Source organism: Saccopteryx leptura, chromosome 5 (genome assembly GCF_036850995.1).
Source record: "Saccopteryx leptura isolate mSacLep1 chromosome 5, mSacLep1_pri_phased_curated, whole genome shotgun sequence".
NCBI lineage: Eukaryota > Metazoa > Chordata > Mammalia > Chiroptera > Emballonuridae > Saccopteryx > Saccopteryx leptura.
This window is the reverse complement of record NC_089507.1, coordinates 143,068,612-143,088,681: the sequence shown is the minus strand read 5'-3', so window position 1 is coordinate 143,088,681 and position 20,070 is coordinate 143,068,612. Positions and strand designations below refer to the sequence as shown.

The 20,070-nt window shown below is 52.8% G+C and overlaps 1 protein-coding gene across 2 annotated transcripts in view; it reads left to right on the top strand.

Annotated features, from left to right (window-relative positions):
• Nucleotides 1-20,070, top strand: part of PTPRN2 (protein tyrosine phosphatase receptor type N2) — a 477,946-nt gene that overhangs the window by 434,606 nt on the left and 23,270 nt on the right. For both annotated transcript variants that reach the window (XM_066385718.1, XM_066385717.1), the window contains exons 15-17: nucleotides 6,089-6,236; nucleotides 14,534-14,607; nucleotides 18,055-18,132. In XM_066385718.1, coding sequence (XP_066241815.1) covers nucleotides 6,089-6,236; nucleotides 14,534-14,607; nucleotides 18,055-18,132 — 300 coding nt within the window. The remainder of the gene's footprint in view (nucleotides 1-6,088; nucleotides 6,237-14,533; nucleotides 14,608-18,054; nucleotides 18,133-20,070) is intronic.

Genomic DNA, 20,070 nt, shown 5'->3' with positions numbered 1-20,070 from the left:
ACGGTGGGCACATCTCCATCAGATAATGGCAATAGCACTTTTCGTTCCAAAGGTTTGGGATTCTGTGCAAAATGAGGCCATCAGAGGCAGAAACTAGATGGTTTATCTGACACATGGAGGCTGTTTTCTGAAAAGTCACCTGGTGGCATGCAGTCCTTGTCCCTCAGAGACTATTGGTGGTTTTCCTGCCCAAATGATCCAATCGTGTGCCCTACAAAAAGAAGACGGGAGAGGGGGGCCTGAAAGGAGGAAGTCCTTGGATTGGGTTAATACCTCATGAAATAGGGCTCATGAAAGCTGGCCCTGGTGGGTCGGCTCATTGGATTCAGAGCATCGACCCAGCACGCAGACGTCTGGGTTCTATTTCTGGTCAGGGCACGCAGGAGAAGCGACCATCTGCTTCTCCACCCCTCCCCCTCCCCTTTTTTCCCCTCTTCCCCTCCCATAGCCAGCAGCTGGATTAGTTTGAGTGTCAGCCCCAGGCACTGAGGATAGCTCAGTTGATACCAGCATGGGCCCCAGATGGGGGCTGTCGGGTGGATCCCAGCCGGGGCTCATGCAGGAGTCTATCTCCCATCCTCTCACTTTAAAAAAAACTAACAAACAAAACAAAACTGATATTATTATCAGCAGGCAGAAAACTCAAGCCCAAGTGCATCATAGCCCGTGGTCAAAGCTAAGGCCATGTAGTCTGACAGCAACAGCATGTGCTGGTTCCTAACTTGGAAAACGCACATTCTGAGACATCAGGGCTTTTCCCATGAGTAGCCGGTGCAGGGGAAGCTTTGCAGAGGATACATTGAGTCCAGGTCCTTGGATGGGATCAGAATTCAAGATTTAGACACTTCTCATTCGGGACTCATCTAGGGTCACCTGGAGTATATCCCCCGCCGGACTTCATGACTATGAATGTGTGCTGAGCTCTTCCCACCAGGACCCCTTTCAGAACTGCTACCCATCGCCCCCAGAGTGGAGAGCGAGCGAGCGAGCAATCCGAAAGGTGAGCGGCAGCATCCACATGAGGTATCTGAGCTCCTCAGAGCGAACCAGCTTGCACTGTGCATCGCTCGGCATGGTCTGTGTTGTCAGGAGGCATGGGAGGTAAGGGGTTCACTCCTGCACCTGGCTGACACCCGCTGATACTGTTCGCGGCACCTCCTCCCTAGAGCTCCAGTTCGGAGCCAGAACAGGACTGCAGAGTGGTCACGGCCCACTGGGGGAACGGGCTCTAGAAACACCCACTCCCCGTGTGGTGACGGCTCTCAGCACGCCCCGAGGAGCCAGCTGGCTCAGCGCACAAGAGTTCACAGGCCTGAGACGTCTGGCGGGACAGCACCACATCGGGGCTCTGAGGGAGGCTCAGAAGTTCAGAAGCAGGGAATCAGGGGGAAGCATAGTCTGCACCTCGCTGTCCTTCGAGTGTACCAGACCTCGTTAGACTGTGGCACCGCCAGTTCAGCACCAACTTCGCCACAATGCCTGCGTCCCCCAGAAAGGAAGAGGGCAGCGAGGAGACAGTGGAAGGTTCCAAAGTCCTTGTGTGACTTTCTTGGACAATTCTCCCATGTTTCAGAGGCGAAGGCAGGTATGGAAGGATGCCCATTGTGGGTATAAAATTTTTGTGATTCAAATTACCTACGGAAATCTCAAGGTAACGAGCTATCATTCGGCAATATTGGCTCTCTGCCCAAAGCACATGCTAAGTGAACCCCATTCTCACAAAAAGTAACCCCCCGAGGGCTTAACCTGTGGTGGCACAGTGGATAAAGCGTCAACCTGGAAAACACTAAGGTTGCCAGTTCAAAACCCTGGGCTTGCCTGGTCAAGGCACATATGGGAGTTGATGCTTCCTGCTCCTCCCCTTCTTTCTTTCTCTCTCTCTCCCTCCCCCCCAAATGAATGAATGAATGAATGAATGAATAAATAAATAAATAAATAAATAAATAAATAACAAAAAGTAACCTCCCAAGAGGAAGGAGACCCTGACGCCAACGGCTATTGCACAGGAGAAAGTGGTCAAGTTCACAGAGACAAGGTTATAGAACAGTAGTGTCCAATGTGGGGTGGGTTGTAGGGCAGGAAGCTCAGACCGGGCGGCGACAGGCATGTCCAGTCAGACCCGAGAAGAGCAGTTGTGTTGGCACTGACCTCAAAAGCTAGATGTTCACTGCAGGAAGATCGGCGTGAACCACGTGCAGAGTGTGGTGATGCCCGGGGTGGGGGGTCTTGTGGGTGAGTCGGAGGTTAGGAAGGTGAAGTCTGGATGGACAGACAGGTCCCAAAGTGGGTGGCATTTTGCACCAAAACCACTGACCTGGTCTCCCTGTGAAGGCACCAGGACGATGCCCAAGGTGAGGTGTAGTGAGCAGATGGCTGGGCGGGGCACCGGTATGTCAGGCACTGACTTGGGCTCTTTTGCCGCCCAGCTGCTGGAGGCTTCAGGCTGTTGGTATGACTTCTCGGGACCCTCAGTTTCCCCATACGTCAGATGCAAGCCCCCTCTCAGCATCTTTTCAACTGAAACGAGAAAATCCTATAACACGGGTGGTGTCGGAAGCTTAAGTGACAGCGACCAGCACTGAGGAGAGAAAAGGCAGCCCCCACCTGAGCCAGAGGGCGGGGTTGGGGAGACATGATCGAGTCTTTAGGGGAGCTCTTAGCAGCTTTTGTCTTCATTCTCCTCACTGTGGGGCTGTTTACGTAATAAAAGTTACTATTTTTAAAGCACTGAGGCCACCCACCATCACCACCACACCCCTTGACACACACACACTTAGATCAAAGTACCCGAAAGCTTTTAGAACACCTGGTAAATGGCATCTCTGGGGAAAAGAATGTGACTCGTGTTCCAATTCTTGCCATAAATTTAGAAACCCGAGTGACCGTGCAGCATGACTTCACTTCCCAGGGCCAAGATAATGGGGAAATCTAAGCAGCTGCAGTTTGCAGGAATTAAGGTAACATCCCTGCTGCCCTGCAGACAGCATTCGAGGTTGGATTAAACCTGCTGAGGTCTGTCACATGTCATCGAAAGAACCTTGTTCTCTCAGAGAGCTGCCTTGAGGAGCATTTTCCAGAGAGAAGTGAGGCTCCGGCCTCACTGTGCACAAACCAGGCCCCAGAAAAGCAGCTGTGGAATCACTGAGACAGGATGCGTCAGCCAGGACACACCCCACCCCAACCCCGCCACAACCCCCCACCCTGCCGCCTGTGCCCCTCACACAGGGTGTTTTAGGCAAGATAAGTGAGTGAGCATTTTCACAAACTTCAACATCGAATCACACAACAGTGTTGTCCTTACTGGGAGGACATCGAGACAAAAGTATGTCTGATGTTCCGCCATGGTCGTCTCAAAAGAGAGCAGTTTATAGTTCACGTTTTCTAGATGGAGCTCCTTAAACATGCCTTTTCCCCACTGGCAGAACCCCAAGGGCATGGGGGGTTAGGCACCATCCATGGGCAGATACACTTCTCGGGCTCAGGGCAATTGGAGCCTCTGTTCACAAGGAGGGACACTCTGAGTTCACAGCTGTGTTGTGGGAACGTGTTCGCCATGTGGCCATGCGGGTCTCGCTCACGTACACGGAAGGCCACCTGAAGGTCCCTCAGCGACTCAAATGTGTGTGACAGTCACCTCCTGGGCCCCAGCCTCCGGCCCCACCTATGGGGGCCTCAGCTGCCAGGCCTCTGGGGATGACTCCCTCCCCTGCAGCATCTTCTTAGACCTCGGCTGAGAGGTGCGGACGCCCAGCAAGACTGTCTATGAGTGTCCTTCCTTTTCTCAAATTTCTGTCCTCTTCTCCACCCGCCCCCAGAGCAGGAGCCCTGAGCAGGGAAGCGGCTGAGAGCACTTGAGGGGGACAAGGGGGCAGACAGCAGGCCAATCCTGCCCCTGGGAGTGACCTGAGCTGGGGGACGAATCAGAGTGAGTGGACGGTGGGGGCTGACAGTGGAGTCGGGGTGGACATTGAGAGACTGTGAACACATGGCTGGACATTGGCGTGTCTGACAACTGAGACCTGGTTAGTGTGTCAGAGTGTGTGTACCTGACCTCTCAAACTTGGGCAGAGTGTGTGTGTGTATGTGTGTGTGTGTGTGTCTTACTTTGTGGATATATTTGAAAACCTGTGTCCACATGTGACATATTGGAAACCCACACACAAAATGTTGGAGGATGAACCCATTATTCCTTTGGGCACAATATTAATACCATAGCCGGGTTTGGCCCTTTGAAATGCTTTCTCCTGAAGTCAAGGCCATTTCTCGAGCGGATGGATAAATATAGCGCATGGACAGTGTTGGCCAGGCGGCTGGGGTGGGGAAGGGTGTGTCCGGGGCCCTTTGTTCTTTATCCACTTCTCATGATGGTGGCGACAGGTGCGTGCCCAGAAAACGGCTCTCAGCAGAGCAGGAGAGTCAAGGTATTTGGTTTTGGTGTTTTTGCCTTTGCTTTTGTTACCACCACCAGCTGTTTAGTATTTTGCACATACCGGTGCAGCTCAGTATCTGTGATGCCACCCACCCAGCAGATTCAGAAAAGCCAATTATGAGAAGAATGAGCTCTGTGCAAACAGAAATGAGAACGAGGGACAGTGAGCCCCACATGGCGGCCCTTGCTCCCGGCCTCAGAATTACAGTACATGATGCAACAGACATCTACCTGCCATCTGCAGGGATTCGTGGACGTCAGGGTCAGAGCTGGGCTCCCCACTCCCTCTGTGCATCTCTTCATTAAATAACACAGCTGTCCGTCTCACAGGGTGATGGGTGTGGGCCTTCCCTGACGGCGGGGTTTCGCCTGACCCCACCAGCCACCTGCTCAGTGCTTTTGCTGCATTCTGAACTAACGGTCTCTGGAGGGTGCAGTCCCGCTCCTATCTGAGGAGGCTTCCGGAATTAACCGCCTACACGTGATTTTGATTGGGTACATACCATAGTTTCAAAGTGTGTTGTATAGTTTCAGTGGAATAATTTCAAATATTTATTGCAACATAGTATCTGTTAGTAACCACTGGTTCTCTGAGGAAAAGAAAATGAGTTCCAGTGCCAACGTAATTTCCTGGGCTGTTTTCCCAGATGGATGCTCAACAGGGGTTCAGTGTAGTCCTGTCTCTTTCACCTTTCCCTGTGTCCACCACCCAGTAACAGTAACAGTAACTGGTTTTTTGTTTTGGTTTTTTGCTGTTTTTGTTATCTTTCTGAAGTGAGAAACAGGGAGGCAGACAGACAGACTCCCTCATGCGCTGGACTGGGATCCACCCGGCATGCCCACCAGGTGATGCTCTGCCCATCTGGGGCATTCGTTGCTCCATTGTAACCAGAGCCATTCTAGCGCCTGAGGCAGAGGCCATGGAGCCATCCTCAGCACCCGGGCCAACTTTGCTCCAGTGGAGCCTTGGCTGCGGGAGGGGAAGAGAGAGACAAAGAAAGGAGAGGGGGAAGAGTGGAGAAGCAGATGGGTGCTTCTCCTGTGTGCCCTGGCCCAGAATTGAACCTAGACTTCCACACCCCAGGCCGACGCTCTACCATGAGCGAACTGGCCAGGGCCAATGGTAACTATTTTGTGTAACTGTCCATCCCTTTTCTCTCCCAATTTCCAAGCCCAGTGGCCACTCCCAGAGCTCCCACCACCCTAGCCAGACATGCAGAGCCCCATCCCCTCGCGGACACACCTGCACCCATGCCTGCCCCCCTGCAAACCCTGTCACCTTCCAAGCACATGCAGCGGACCCCCCTGAAGGCTCTCACCCTGCCAGCGCACTCCTGGCTAGAAACACATCTGCCCAGTTGTTGTTGGTCAGTCAGTTTGGTCTCCCACGTACACGTTCTTTTCCCCAGTCACAGCTAATAATGGTCGAGGAGGGGATGCTGTGGTCTGAGTGTCCGTCCTCGCAGCCCAGGCTCAGCACCTAGGTCATATGTGATGGATACCTCTGAACCAACCTCGGTGGCGTTTTGTGCGCCTGAGCCATCTGTATCCCTCTCACCAGAGCTACCAGCTCCCTAACCCGGGCACTCAGGTGAGGTGTGGCTGCGCCATCACGACCCCCGGGGCCCAGCCACTGCCTGACCCTGTCTCCCATTGCAGGCCTACATGGAGGACCACCTGAAGAACAAGAACCGCCTGGAGAAGGAGTGGGAGGCTCTATGTGCCTACCAGGCGGAGCCCAACAGCTCAGTCGTGGCCCTGCGGGAGGAGAATCTGCCCAAGAACCGGAGCCCGGCTGTGCTGACCTGTAGGTACCGGCAGGGGCGCCGGCGGGGGAGGGCAGGCATAGGTTGCACTGTTATTCTTATGATGGGGAAGTCCTGTCCTCGCCATCCCTCACCCCGCACCTTATCTGCAACCCTCTCTGCAGCGATCTATCTCCCATGTTGAATGCCAATGTTGACATCGCCTTGCGAGGCTGTTCCCAGACCAAAACACAGAATCGGTTCCTTGCTTAGGAGTCCAGGACAAAGTCCTGAAACCGTGGTGGGGACATGCCCCCGCCCCCCCCCCCCCCGAAGTACTTGCTTACTCTGTTGGCTTTCACTGTGGGATTTGAAACTTGTTTCTTTTTGTATTTTTCCTAAGTGAGAAGCGAGGCAGGGAGGGGATCCGCTGCAGACAGACTCCTGCATGCACCCGACTGGGGTCCACCCAGCATGCCCACCAGGGGGCGATGCTCTGCCCATCTGGGGCATTGCTCTGTTGCAACCAGAGCCATTCTAGCGCCTGAGGCAGAGGCCATGGAGCCATCCTCAGCGCTGGGCCAACTTTGCTCCAATGGAGCCTTGGCTGTGGGAGGGGAAGAGAGAGATAGAGAGGAAGGAGAAGGAGAAGGGTGGAGAAGCAGATGAGCGCTTCTCTTCTGTGCCCTGACCAGGGAATCAAACTCAGGACTTCCACACGCCAGGCCAATGCTCTACCGCTGAGCCAACCGGCCAGGGCCTGAAACTTGTTTCTTAACATCTCTGAGCCTCTTTACCGTCTGTAGTTGAGATCGTACCGCCATTCTTTCAATGTAACAGCAGTCGGGGTTCGAGGGAACTAGCGTGGATGCCAGTGAGCTATAGGCATGTCATTCTCATAGGCTCTAGAGGCAAATGACCCGTACAGGTCTTCCTCCTGACCCTGCAGAGGACTGTCTACCAGGTGTCTGACCACAGACACCCAGGTCGACCTCTTCCAAAGCCTTTTGCCAAGAAGAAATGGCCCTGGCATGGCATGGTCTCCCCCACACCTGCCCTGGCAGAAGCTGAAAAACACTCAGGCTGCAACAATAACTTGAGGGTCACCTGCACACACACGTCCCAGACTCAACAACCTCAACTCTACATTTGGCCATGTTCACTCGCGCATGTGCGTGTGTGTGCTGTTTATTGTTTGAACTACTTCAAAGTGACTTTCAGGCATCGTGCTTTCTAAACCCTTTGGCCTATGTCTCCTAAAAATAAGGACATTCTCCTGCATAATGACAGCCTGTTGTTATAACTGAGAAAATTAACAATAACCCCTAATGCCCAGTTTCAGCCCACCTCCTGATGTCCCCAGTCACGTTCCTTTCCACAGCTTTCGTTTGTGTTTTAACCAGGATGCGGCATAAAGCTTTGGATTTTACATCTCTTTAATTATTGTGACACACCCCCTTGTTTTCTGGAGTGGTCTTCTCCCAGTGACAGGGCCCTCTGTCAACTGTCACAGACCAGCAAGGAGCCTGGCCACTTTGCCAGGTCCATGTGAGGCTCCCTGCCCACTTCCCAGACCTGCACCCGGGCACAGAGGCCCAGGGCACAGGAGGTTGAAACCAGCCATGTCTGCATGATGCCTCAGCAAACACGACCAGCAGGCTTCGGTGGCCTCACCCTGAGGACATGTGACAGCCCAATCCTGTTCACCTGGCCAGTGACGAGAACCTTGACAGCGATGGTTGCCCACCTCTTCTCTGTCCTTAGTGGGGAGAGCAAACCGTCACTGAGGACGCTATCTCTTTGTTACCTAGTAGAGTCTACTAAGTAGACAATTCCACCTGGACAACGTGGAAGCTCACACCTGGTAAGAGCTCTTGGTTCAGACAGAGACACGTCTGTCACCCCCATCCGTTTGCCCCACCACCCACTCAGGATGTCGGCCTTTCCCTTTCTGATGCCTTTCCTGAGTATACGGCAGAGATGTCCACTCTGTGTGGCCGTCCATCTGCTGCAATGAGGCCTCATCACCGTGGATTAGGAGCGTAGCATCCACATGGCCACATGTCTGCCATGTGCCGTGGGAGCTGGGTCGCAGAGTCCCAGTCTGCCTTGTGAGACCCTCTCTGACAGGCAGTGCTGTGTCATTGTGCTGGATTGGCCCTCGCAGTGCCCACATCCCAATCTGTAGGACCCTGAACGTGTTACCCGACGTCACAAAGGTCGCACTGAACCTGACCTAACATTAGGGAGGTTTTCCTGGACGTCGCCGGGGGACATGTGCCCAAAGGAGGTAGACGCAATGTGATGACTCGACTTGCCATTAAAGGCAGAAGAGGGGCTGGGGGCCCTGGGGCTCAGGCAGCACCCTGAAGCAGAGAAAGGCCAGGGACTATTCCCCCAGAGCCTCCTGGAGGAACCAGCCCGCCAACAACCTGGGTGAAGGCACATCCAGATGCTGAATGTTAGCGCTGTGCATACAGATATGTGGTGTTCAAGCCAGTGGGTTTGTGCAGCACCACGGGACTCCCACACACCGAGGACAAGTGAGTTGGAAGGTGTGAGCTGAGGGGGGCACAGCACGGCCCCAGATCCAGTCACACATCGTCATCTCCGCCATAACTCAGAAACCGATCGGGAATACATTTGCGTCTGAGTGAAGAACTGCCCATTGGTCTCGGGATGGAAGTGGAGATGCCTCTCAACCCAGAAACCTCCTTCCCCGGGATGTGAGACCTGGACCAGTGGGCTTCTCAGAGTCGTGCGCCTACTGGGCGAGTCTGCGGTCCTTCTGTGGGTTTGGTTTCTGAGAGATCTTCAGAGATGCTGGTGAAACTAGCCAAGTAATGAGACATGAGACAGGAGACCTAACGACTATATTCCAGGGCAGTCGTGCCCCTGAGACCTGCTCTCGCTGCACTCGGAGCTGGAAAGCCAGACCTGAGCCTCTGCCTGTGAGCTTCCTAGGTGGCAGAACGGGGCCGGTCCAATTCTCCCACCATCTTCGGATGTTGGCAGGTGCTCTGGATCTGGGACCTCAGCCACACTGGTCTTCTGGAATGCAGCCTTGTTCTGATCCCAGGAGACACTGACCAGAACCGCAATGCCTTTCCTAAGTGTCTGATGATCTTTCTAGTTTGAGCTGAGAGTTTCCAAAAAGCTAAGAGCAGAGCAGCCGCTCACTCGCTCGCTGAGGAAGGGACGCTGTGGGAGAAGCAGGAACCAGCCCTCTGAAGAGGACCTACCACCTCCGGGCAGGGGCCTCATGACCACGCTGTTGTCTCATGTTCCCGGGTCTGCAAAGGAGCAGTCTAGTTGGCACTTTGGAGTCCTGAAACAAACATGATATAAAAATACATTGCTTTTAGCCCTGGCTGGTTTGCTCAGTGGTAGAGCCTGGCATGTGGAAGTCCGGGTTTGATTCCTGGTCAGGGCACACAGAAGAAGCACCCATCTGCTTCTCCACCCTTCCCCCTCTCCTTTCCCTCTGTCTCTCTCTTCCCCTCCTGCAGCCAAGGCTCCATTGAAGCAAAGTTGGCCCGGGTGCTGAGGATAGCTCCATGGCCTCCACCTCAGGCACTAGAATGGCTCCGGTTGCAACGGAGCAACGGCCCAGATGGGCAAAGCATCGCCCCCTGGTGGGCATGCCAGGTGGATCCTGGTCGGAGACAGGTGGGAGTCTATCTCTCTGCCTCCCACTTCTCACTTCAGAAAAATAAAAAATTTTTAAAAATTTAAAAAAGGAAAAAGAATGTATTGCTTTGCCTCAACTATGACAAGTCCAAATCAATAAAGACGTCTGTGTGTGTGATTGGTGGAGTCCTCAGACCAGCACGCACAGCCAGTAGACCAAAGGTAGAGAGCCAGGCTCCGTGTTCACAGTGTATCATCGTCTATGGGGCCATGAACCCAGAGCAGGAACTGGGGTCACTGATGCTGTTGCCCTTGTCCTAGGGTGCGGGTCTGCATTAAATACCCGGAGCCCTGACCCTCTGGTGTGCAACACTGACCTGTTGCCAGGCACACCCCACACTTCCACAGCCAGAGCATCAAAGTACAGCATCCGGCCAGAATAATGGTTTAATCCAGTGGTTTCCAACCTGCCAGTTCACCAGAAATTCCACACCCATCCATGAAAGAGTGAACCACCTTGATGTTGTATGAAGATCATAGACCCATTGATCTTAGTCAAATTTGCTTATGCTCAGGGTGACTGCCACTGAACCAGCCGGTATCACTGATGAAAATATTACTAAGGTTGTCTCAGATAGCTTTGGAACTTGTAGGCTTGTCCAAACAAACTTTTGCACCATGCAGAATGTTTACAAATCATGCACGGTAGAAAAAAGCATTCAGACAAATTCATGTAGTGTTCAGCGCATCGCACATGTGCAGTTCTGAAATCAAGCACCCGCATGTCCTGTGTTGCCCTATTCTGAGGGATAAGATGAAATTTCCTTTGTGGCATGTTTCCGTTTCCACCAGCTGGGTCAGCAATCCCCACATGTAAAAAGGTTGGAAACCACTAGTTCAACCTAAATCTTGAAAGGAAACTGAGACAGAGGGAGAGCTTTGGCAGCCCTCTGGAATGAGTGAATGCCGGCCTCGAGCAGGACCCCAGAGCCCTAAGGCCGCCGGCAGCACCAGCACCGTCTTCCAGGGATAGGAGATTGCAGAGCCGTGCCTATCAGTCCACGTGGTCGGTGTGAGCCACAGAACCAGTTATGGGAAACCCCGTCCTTAGAGATCCGTGAGGTTAGCGGCCTAGGAAGCCTTTGTGAGCTCTCCATTGGTGGTTCAGATGGAACAGGGGTGACGGCACGTCCCGGGATGGACCCATCAATGACTGAGCTGCCGTGGCCTCCAGAGGACCCTGCTTGTCCACCTTCAAGGGTTCTTTGCCCTCGTAATAATCAAGAAGATTCTTCTGCCTGACCGGGCGGTGGTGCAGTGGATAGAGCATCAGACTGGGATGTGGAGGACCCAGGTTTGAGACTCTGAGGTCGCCAGCTAGAGCGTGGGCTCATCTGGTTTGACAAAGGCTCTAGCAAGAGGTCATTCACTCTGCTGTAGCCACACACACACACACACACACACACACACACACACACACACATCCGGTCAAGGCATTTCTGAGAAAGCAATGAACGAACAACTAAGGTACTACAACAAAGAATTGGTGCTTCTCATCTCTCTCCCTTCCTGTCTGTCCCTCTCTCTGACTCTCTCTGTCACTAAATAAATAAATAAATAAAAATTTTAAAAAAGATATTGTTTAAAAAAAAAAAGATTCTTCTGTTGGAATTTATGGAAATTATCTTACATTTACTAACAATACCACGCATCATAAATAAGTTTTGTCAATCCAATTGGCTTTCAATGTCTTAGGTCTGTGTTTATAACTTTGACCTTGTTCCTATATTCCTGGCTCTCTTCCAAGCATCACGGTGAGTGCTGTGTGTGAGCCACTTATCACAACCACCCTGTGAGTTAGACATCGTTACCCTGAACTTTGGACAACAAACCTGACACTGAAATATGGAGTGATTAACCCAGACCTCACCTGACCCACCGGCGGCAGACTGAGGTCCAAACCTGGGCCCTTAGTTGTAGGCAACACAGGCTTGGCCAGGTCACTCAGTGGTTCTTTCTGGGCCTTAGTTTTTTCAACCTAAAACGGAGACCAGTTCCAGTCCAGCCACAGCACAGCATCCCCGGAAGAAGGGAGATGGCAGGTATGAACTTATATTTAGAACAGACAGGATACCAGAGGCACTGGAAGAATAGTTCTTGGACAAGGCAGTGCCCGCCAAACGGCACATGCTTGAAACACTCAGAAACAGCGCCCACATGTGGGTGGGGGAGGAATAATTCAAGTTTCTTCGCAATGGGTGTCTCCTTCCCTCCTTGATAAAACTGACGACTGCAGGTCTTTTTAAAGTGACTGGGGTGATGTTGGTTAATAACATGACATCATACCGAAGTCAAGGGAAGGTCACCACCACAGACGGTATACAGGAAATGCTGAAAGGGGCCCTTCTGCCTGAAACAGAAAGACAAAACTGTGAGTCATTGACAGACAGAACCAGGGAGCTGCAACTCTTCTTGTTCAGAGCAGGTTATGAAACAGTTAAAGATGACATAACTGTTAAAGGAAATGAAAGCGTTCTTTTTCAAGTCACCGGCTACTGTGGGTCTCGTTAGAGGAAAAGGACAATTATGGAGCCAGGAAGACACAGCCTGAATTCCATGTCTCTGGGCCTCTGAGTGACGTCTGACTGAGCCCTTGAGGGACACGCCCACTTCTTCACTGAACTGTGAGCACCGGGAGTGGTTGTGTGCCCTGCATGAGTAGCACACTCCACCCCACAATACAAAGGGCAAGGACAGCCAGATTCAGACCCTGACCTCGTCACACTGACCCCACAGCATCTCAGAAACGAGGGACGGGTCAGCTGAACCACAGAGCCGTGCAGAGCCTTGCCCAGGGAGTGACGTATCCCCAGACCGTCTCTGCCGTGTGAGTCGGCCCCCCACCCCGCAGTCTCTGGAAGACTTAGGTGTTGCAAAAGCAGGTCCAAGGTGGCCCGATATTAAAAACTAAATAATTTCACGGTTAATTTTTAAATCAACATGTTGCCATGAAATCCTATCTACGATTAAAAGGTGCTATGCTGAAGCTTTTGAAACCCTGGTCGGGCTCCTGGGAGACCCCCCAGGGATCCTCGGGAAACAGCTGAAGTCCCGCTAGGTCATTCCAGAACTCCACACAGACTGGGTCTAGGACCCTGCTGCCAGCAGCACCTGCTCTGAGCGATTGTCCTATCTCTGGCTGGAACGTGACTTTGGAGGTCGTGTTGTAACATGGTAGGATATCAGAGCTGACTGATTTTTTTGGTAAATTCTATTTTGATTTTCTGCCACTGCCAGTTTTTACTGAACAATAAGTCTGCGCAGGAGCCCAGGGCCATTGCGTACGGAGTCTGCATCGTTGTTCACATGTCAGCAGGTGACTCGGCAGCCGCCACCATAAATTCCGCGAAACGCTCACATAGCACTCAGGTGCATGCAATGGACGCACCTGTAAACACCACTCAGCGTGTGAACTCTGTCCCGACTCTAGATATTACCTATCTGTCTTGTCGCTACCGGGACGAGCTGACGTTAATATCTTAATAAGACCAATAGGGTAGCATCCAGTCTAGCAGACAGTTCTCAAGTTCAGTCAGTTATAGGACTCCCCACTACCCCAAGCTCCAGAATTGTTGTTTAAAAATTAAGTAAAATCTCCTAGAAGCACAGAGTTCATGTTCTCGGCCCGCACCCCCCACCCCAGCGGCTCGTAGGGTCGACCGCCATTTCCACCTGGAGAGCCCATCCAAGTGCAGGCCAGCAGAACCAGGGTGGAGCCCTCACACTCGGCAGAAAGCCTGGCTCTTCAGGCTCTGGCAGTGGTCGTTGGGAGGAGAAGCAGGTGTGAGAATCTCTGCAGGCAGTCTCGGGAGCCAAGGTTACAGTGAGCTCTCCAGCCAGCCCAGTGACTCCGTTTGCAACTGTACCTGCAGAGAAGAGAGAGACAGGTGGCTGCAGAGCCAGGGATGCCAAAGGATGGGGGTGGGGACAACTCCGTAGGCAATGCCCCGTACTCCGTCCTCCACTCCCCACAGGGGCACCCCACTTTGCAAGTCCCTGAAAACAGGCCAGGAGGGATGTCACAGCAACACATCCAGAACTGTGTGTACCCAGGCTTGTTCCGGAACCAATATTCAGAATAACTCATGTCTCAAACACATTTGACAGATCACATGTCCTTGGTCCCCATTGACACATCCGGTTTAAACATTAGTCAAAATATTTTGCCCGCTGGAGGAACGTTTTTGCATCGGTGAGGCCTGCACACGCTTCTCCTCAGTTCCTCTTCATCTCCGTTTTCTTTTTCTCTTTGTTGCCGTTTAAAGGGAAATCCCTATAACCTCAGGGATTTAATGGTGTGTAGACTGCAAAACTTTATGTATTGAATGGTGGCCTAATCGCCAGATGTGTGTAAGGATATTATTTACCATGTGTTGACAAATAGGTTGAAAGGCAAAGGCTCTGTAAATGTTGCGGAGTAAGCCTAACCTTGGTATTGGACCTTTGCACAGACAAGCAGGAGGCTGTTGGGACTTAGTGTCAGGTTCCCGCCCAGCCAAATTCTCCCCTGCACTATTGGACCACCTTGGGAAGGGCTGAGCAGACCTGAGGGGGCACATGGTGTGTCAGCGGGCAGCCACCAGGTGCTTACAGCCTTCATTCCCCACTCGCACCGCTGTGCCCTGTGGGCTGCGCACAGACCTAACCCTCTGCTCTGGGCTCGTTGCAGACGACCACTCCCGGATTCTGCTGAAGTTGGAAAACAGCCACAGCAACTCGGACTACATCAACGCCAGCCCCATTGTGAGTACTTGTCCTCACGTTTCCTGGGGCAAGCCACAGGCGGTTCTTGGAGAAGCATGTCCCTGCCCTGCCCCCAGTAGAGAGCTGGTAACTAGTCTCAACCAGTGACCAGCCATAGCCAGGGAATTAGTCTGTGCCAGCCCCACTGTGAGCCGAGCGGCTGTGTCCTGGCAGGAGCGGTGACTGGGACCCATGGCTCCGGGGAAGTCCCCGGTTGTCTTTGTTGCCCTTTCCGGGCCCACTGTGTCTGATCGATTCAGGGAGACAGGAAAGTTAGAGGGAATGCTGGCTCTCAGGTCCACTGGAGAGTGTGGTTGGCTTCATGGGTTTCCCCAGGGGGCACTGGGGACACAGCACAGGCCCTTGACCCCCATGACCAGACCAGCCGACATCACTGCTTCTGGGGAGTTCCTCGCCCTACCCTCCTGTATCCCTGTGTTGGCCCAGCAGTGCTCCCGTGCAAGGCTGGGGGGCACAGCGGCTGGGGGCTTGGCAGCTGCAGGAGCAGGGCTAGGTCGCTGCCCACAGAGAGCACACTAAAGCGTGGTCGATAGCATTTAGACCAGTGGCAGAGAGAGGGCTGGAGTAGGTTTATGGGAGGCTGGGGTGTTTCTCCACATTGGTCTCGAGGGAGTTGTCCCACGTCTCGCCGAACCCTGATTTGCATTCATACCCAGGCTGGGCTGTGGGTGCAGCACTGCAGTAATCCTAGGCAGCGACATCCTGGGTGACAGAGGCCAGGGAGGGTCAGGGTCATCTCTGGACCCATGAGAGGACCACATGCTGGCCGCCCTCCTGCCTCGGCAGCCAGCTGTCCATGTCCACGACAGCAACTGCCACGCAACTTCAGGCAGCAGCTGCTGACGGCCCACCATGCTCATGGGTGCTGGTTCCACTCCCTGCAGAGGACCTGTTGTATCAAAGCTTGTTGTTAGCGCTCGGCATGCCAGGGCCCACACCCCTTTCCCGACGCCTCTCACGCACACGGTGCAAGCGCAGTGCGGGGATGACCCCCCACCCCGTCCCTCGTCAGTGCCCCACCAGGCCGGACCCCTGCGCTGCGGCTGTGTGTGAGAAAAGCTGTCTGCAACCGTGTCCTCCCAGCAGAGGTGGGCCCCGAGACCATGTCCACCTGTGTCCCAGGTTCTTGGACGCCCTGCGGTTTGCTTGCTGTTTCTCTCTGTTCTCATTTCAACAGTCCAGCCGCAGCCTCGCTGACTGGCCATCCCTCCCTCGATGTGGGGAGGCCGGGCGTGTGGTTACCTGGACCCAGTGTTTACATGCTGAACTGCGGCGATGGCCACCCCACCACCCAGGGACGAGAGGAGTCACAGTCTTCTGTTGGTTCCTCATCCCTGGGGTGACCCATGTGACAAGCTGGCATGAGAACTAAAGCAATGGTCCCAGGTCTAAAGGTCAGCGTTGTGACCAGCCCTGCTTGTCCCCACAGCATGGGTTCCACGTTTCAAATGTCTGAGCCACTTCTGCTGAAGTCTGGTTTCAGTATGGACAAGGCTTCTCAGTACAGGACCGTTTGGCTGTTTCACACGCACATGGGTCACTCGAGGCTGTGCCCAGGGACCACACGGACCCCGTACTTCTTTGCGATGCCCAGGGGCATCAGAAATTCAGAGCAACCCCAGACCTCCCAAGTGACTTGCGTCAGAAGTCTATGTCAGGAGAGAGAAATAATTTTTTTAATGTTTTCTTCTTTACTGGACACCACAATTTTTTTTTTTAATTTGAGTTGTATCAATGAACTAGAAGAAATCCGTGGTGTGTCTCCCTTCTGAAATGACAGAAGGTATAATGGTAACAAACTTCTTAACAGCAGCTGAATGAAAAGTCCTCAATCAGAGCCCAGGAAGCCCTGGCTGGGCAGGAGGACACTGTGGTGGTCACTGTCACGTCTGTGCTCAGTCCTCATTACATTCCAGGGACGGCACCCAGCAGTAAATACTGTGCAGTCTGCTTTCCAATTGGAGCCTGTGGAAGTCAACGGGAACCAGCTCTCCCGCACGGGCCATCCGAGGGAGAGGCCCACCATTGGGCTGTCACTGAGAACGAGGCTGGGGACCATCATTCACTCGACAGTTTGTTCAAAACAGCACAAGTGTGATGACAGGAACGAGTCTGAAGTCTCCACCAGCACCTAAAATAACCTCACTCTTCATTCTGCAGTTTACTTAGGGGTGTGAGTGGGGGCGTTTCAGGGTTATTCAGAACGCATTTCCTTAATTTAAGTAGTACATGTTGACTCCTCAGAGGATGACAGGTCAGATGCCCAGAATATCATAAGAAATTGGCCAAATCTAGGAGCCAACAGGCTAATATTTCTGTGTGCATAATTATGGTTTATAGTCAATAGATTCCTTCAGTCGGTCTCAACTCACAAGGTTAAACATGAAAACAGCCTAAGTTCCTAAGTCAGCATTTCTCTCTTTGACTCCTGAAGCCACAACATCTCCACGGATTCCCGGGTTAAGGCCTGGAGTCTGGAAGAGCAACTTGAAAATCCAGCTCCCGTGGAATTTGACTTAAATGTTGGCAAAAAGCAGGTTGTAAGGGTGGGCGGGCAGGAAGACCAACAGGGACATATGTGCTCACTGCCGTGCCAAATGTCAGAGGCTGGTCCACGTGTGTCGCCCCTCCCCCACCCAGCTCCTTAGGCATCAGAATGCTTCGTCATTACAGTCAGCTTTGTGTGGGACTCTGGGGAAATTATTGCTCAGTTTCTAATGCACAGTAGTGTTGTTAAAAAATAAAACCCGTCAGTCACGCTTATTTCATAGTTGTCATTCGGGGCATTTAAGAGTTTGTAGGAATCTCCTTGCTGGTACCCGGCCTGGCTCAGCCATGCTCAAGCCCGTCGTGAAAACAGAAACCAGTGCCCACGTGGGCAGGCTGACTCTTTCTGGAGGTGGACACACTGGCCATTCAGGAATGCTTGCTGGATGGGGGCTCGTTCATGGTGAACAGTGCCCCCACTCCCTACGCACAAGCCCGGAACCTGCAGGTCTGACTGCCGGGTTTGTTGTTTGAACCCTGTCCCTACACATGGCCTGTCAGGGCACAGCGGCCACTCGCCCTGTGTGTGCTAAGCCACTGTGTGGTCACTGTCACCCATGGAAGCGTCACCCTGGGGGTGCCCTGCTGCTGGCCCAGCCTGTGCAGTGAGTTTGTTTATTGGTGTCCGGTCTTTGGCCAACTGGTCCTCACTTCTGCTGAGGCGGCTCCTATTACCTGCATGTCAGGTGTAAGAAAGGCCATGGGCACAGCTGTCTGCATCCATGAGGGACAGTCAGGAGGCATGGCCCGCATACACATGGGCAGGTTAACACGGTGTCCCGTGTGGGATGTGACCTATCAGTCCCCTCATCACCAATGCTTAACCTCCTCCCTTTTAACCATTTTCTGAGGTAATCATTGTGACTCTGGTCTCTACAGATGGATCACGACCCCCGGAACCCTGCCTACATCGCCACCCAGGGACCCCTGCCTGCGACTGTGGCCGACTTCTGGCAGGTGGGTCTTTCTTTCTTCGTGAACTTTTCGGAAAATAAGATCTTAAATTGATCGTGAATTTGCACCTGGGGTTTTATTAAGCCAGTTCAAACCTGTTTACAGGTTTTATCAAGTGTTACAGGATTCCAGACCTAATGGGAGGCCATTAATATTTTTCTGCTCAGTTAGTGGTTCAAACTTCAAGTCTCAGAAAAAAATCCTGTCAAGAGATTGAATGGGGCCCTGGCCGGTTGGCTCAGTGGTAGAGCGTTGGCCTAGCGTGCAGAGGTCCCAGGTTCAATTCCCAGCCAGGGCACACAGGAGAAGTGCCCATCTGCTTCTCCACCCCTCCCCCTCTCCTTCCTCTCTGTCTCTCTCTTCCCCTCCCGCAGCCGAGGCTCCATTGGAGCAAAAGATGGCCCTGGCGCTGGGGATGGCTCCTTGGCCTCTGCCCCAGGCACTAGAGTGGCTCTGGTTGTCGCCCCCTGGTGGGCAGAGCGTCACCCCCTGGTGGGCGTGCCAGGTGGATCCCGGTGGGGCGCATGCGGGAGTCTGTCTGACTGTCTCTCCCCGTTTCCAGCTTCAGAAAAATACCAAAAAAAAAAAAAAGAGAGAGACTGAATGGTTTAACACTTTTTTTAGCCACTTTGAAATTTCATTCTCTGAAATACAAAAAATTAAGTTAATCCATATTTAAATTACATTTTATTGAGACGTGTCTCTCATCTGTTGTTTAACCTTACGAGGGTACAGTGGTGCTGACGTGACAGTCTCGCTCTGGATTCCGTGTAGCATGTTCTCTCGGCCAGCGGGTCTCCTTCACCCAGGATGATGACCCCGGACACCAGACAGGGCTTGGCATTCAGAGCTGATGTTGGCATTAGCCACTTAGCGAAGCTGGGGTCAGTGGGTCCCACCTCCATTTCCCTCCCTTGTCCCCCACGCGGCTGGCTCAGCAGAAATGAGGTTTGGAGGTGGCGCCCGGGCTGTGTGTATGACTGTTCGGCAACCACAGTTGTCTGCTCCTACATACTGGGCTCACCGGAGCCCCTAGACCTGGCATGGAGCTCCTCAAAGAGAGTCCTATGAGGACAGAGACTGAGAGGGAAGTGTGCTCAGTACAGTGACCGGGCGGGAGGCACTGGTGGGTCCCGGGGGCAGGAGTCAGTGTGGGGGCTGACCCAGGAAGACTGGGTCTTGGGGTCACTGGTGACGGCTTCATTCTCTAACATCCTACATGAGGGCGACTAGGTTAATTGGCTAAAGTCAGCATGTGTTCCACACCCTGTCTGTTCCCTACGGTCTCACGCTCCCTCCTCAGTTGGCCTGTCAGCCTCCCCTATGTGCCACCAGGAGGCACCACTCAACATCAAGTCCCCCTCCGTCACCGTATGGCTGAGCCCCCACTCCCTTCCCTCTGGTGACCCCCATGCTGCTGCTTGTGTCTGTGAGGCTTTTGTGTATTTCCTGCTTTCTGTTTTACATCCCACACATGAGTGAAATCATATGGTTCCTGTCCTTTTTTATCTGACTTACTTCACGTAGTGTGACACTTTCAAGAGCCATCCATCCATGTTGTCAAAATGGCAGAATTTCATCCTTTTTATGACTGAATAGTATTCCATTTATATGTGCACCCCTTTACCCCAAATTGGTTGATTTTAAAGTGCATGCTTTCATTAAATTAAAAGGAAATACAAGGATGTAGGGCAATTAGTTTCTCAGGAAAAACCTGACATTTCTTCTCGCAATTCACAGCTGCTCTTACCACATCCTAGATTTTCCAGGATGATTTACTTCAAATATTCAGTCTGGTTGGAATTTCTACGCATGAACTCACAGGCCTCCAAAGATGAAAGGGAACTTCTGTCAGATAGCTGTGAGCATCGCAATGGCCGACACTCACACTCCAGCTTTGGGTAAAAAGTGTGAGTTCCAGCTGATTTTCACAGGTCACAA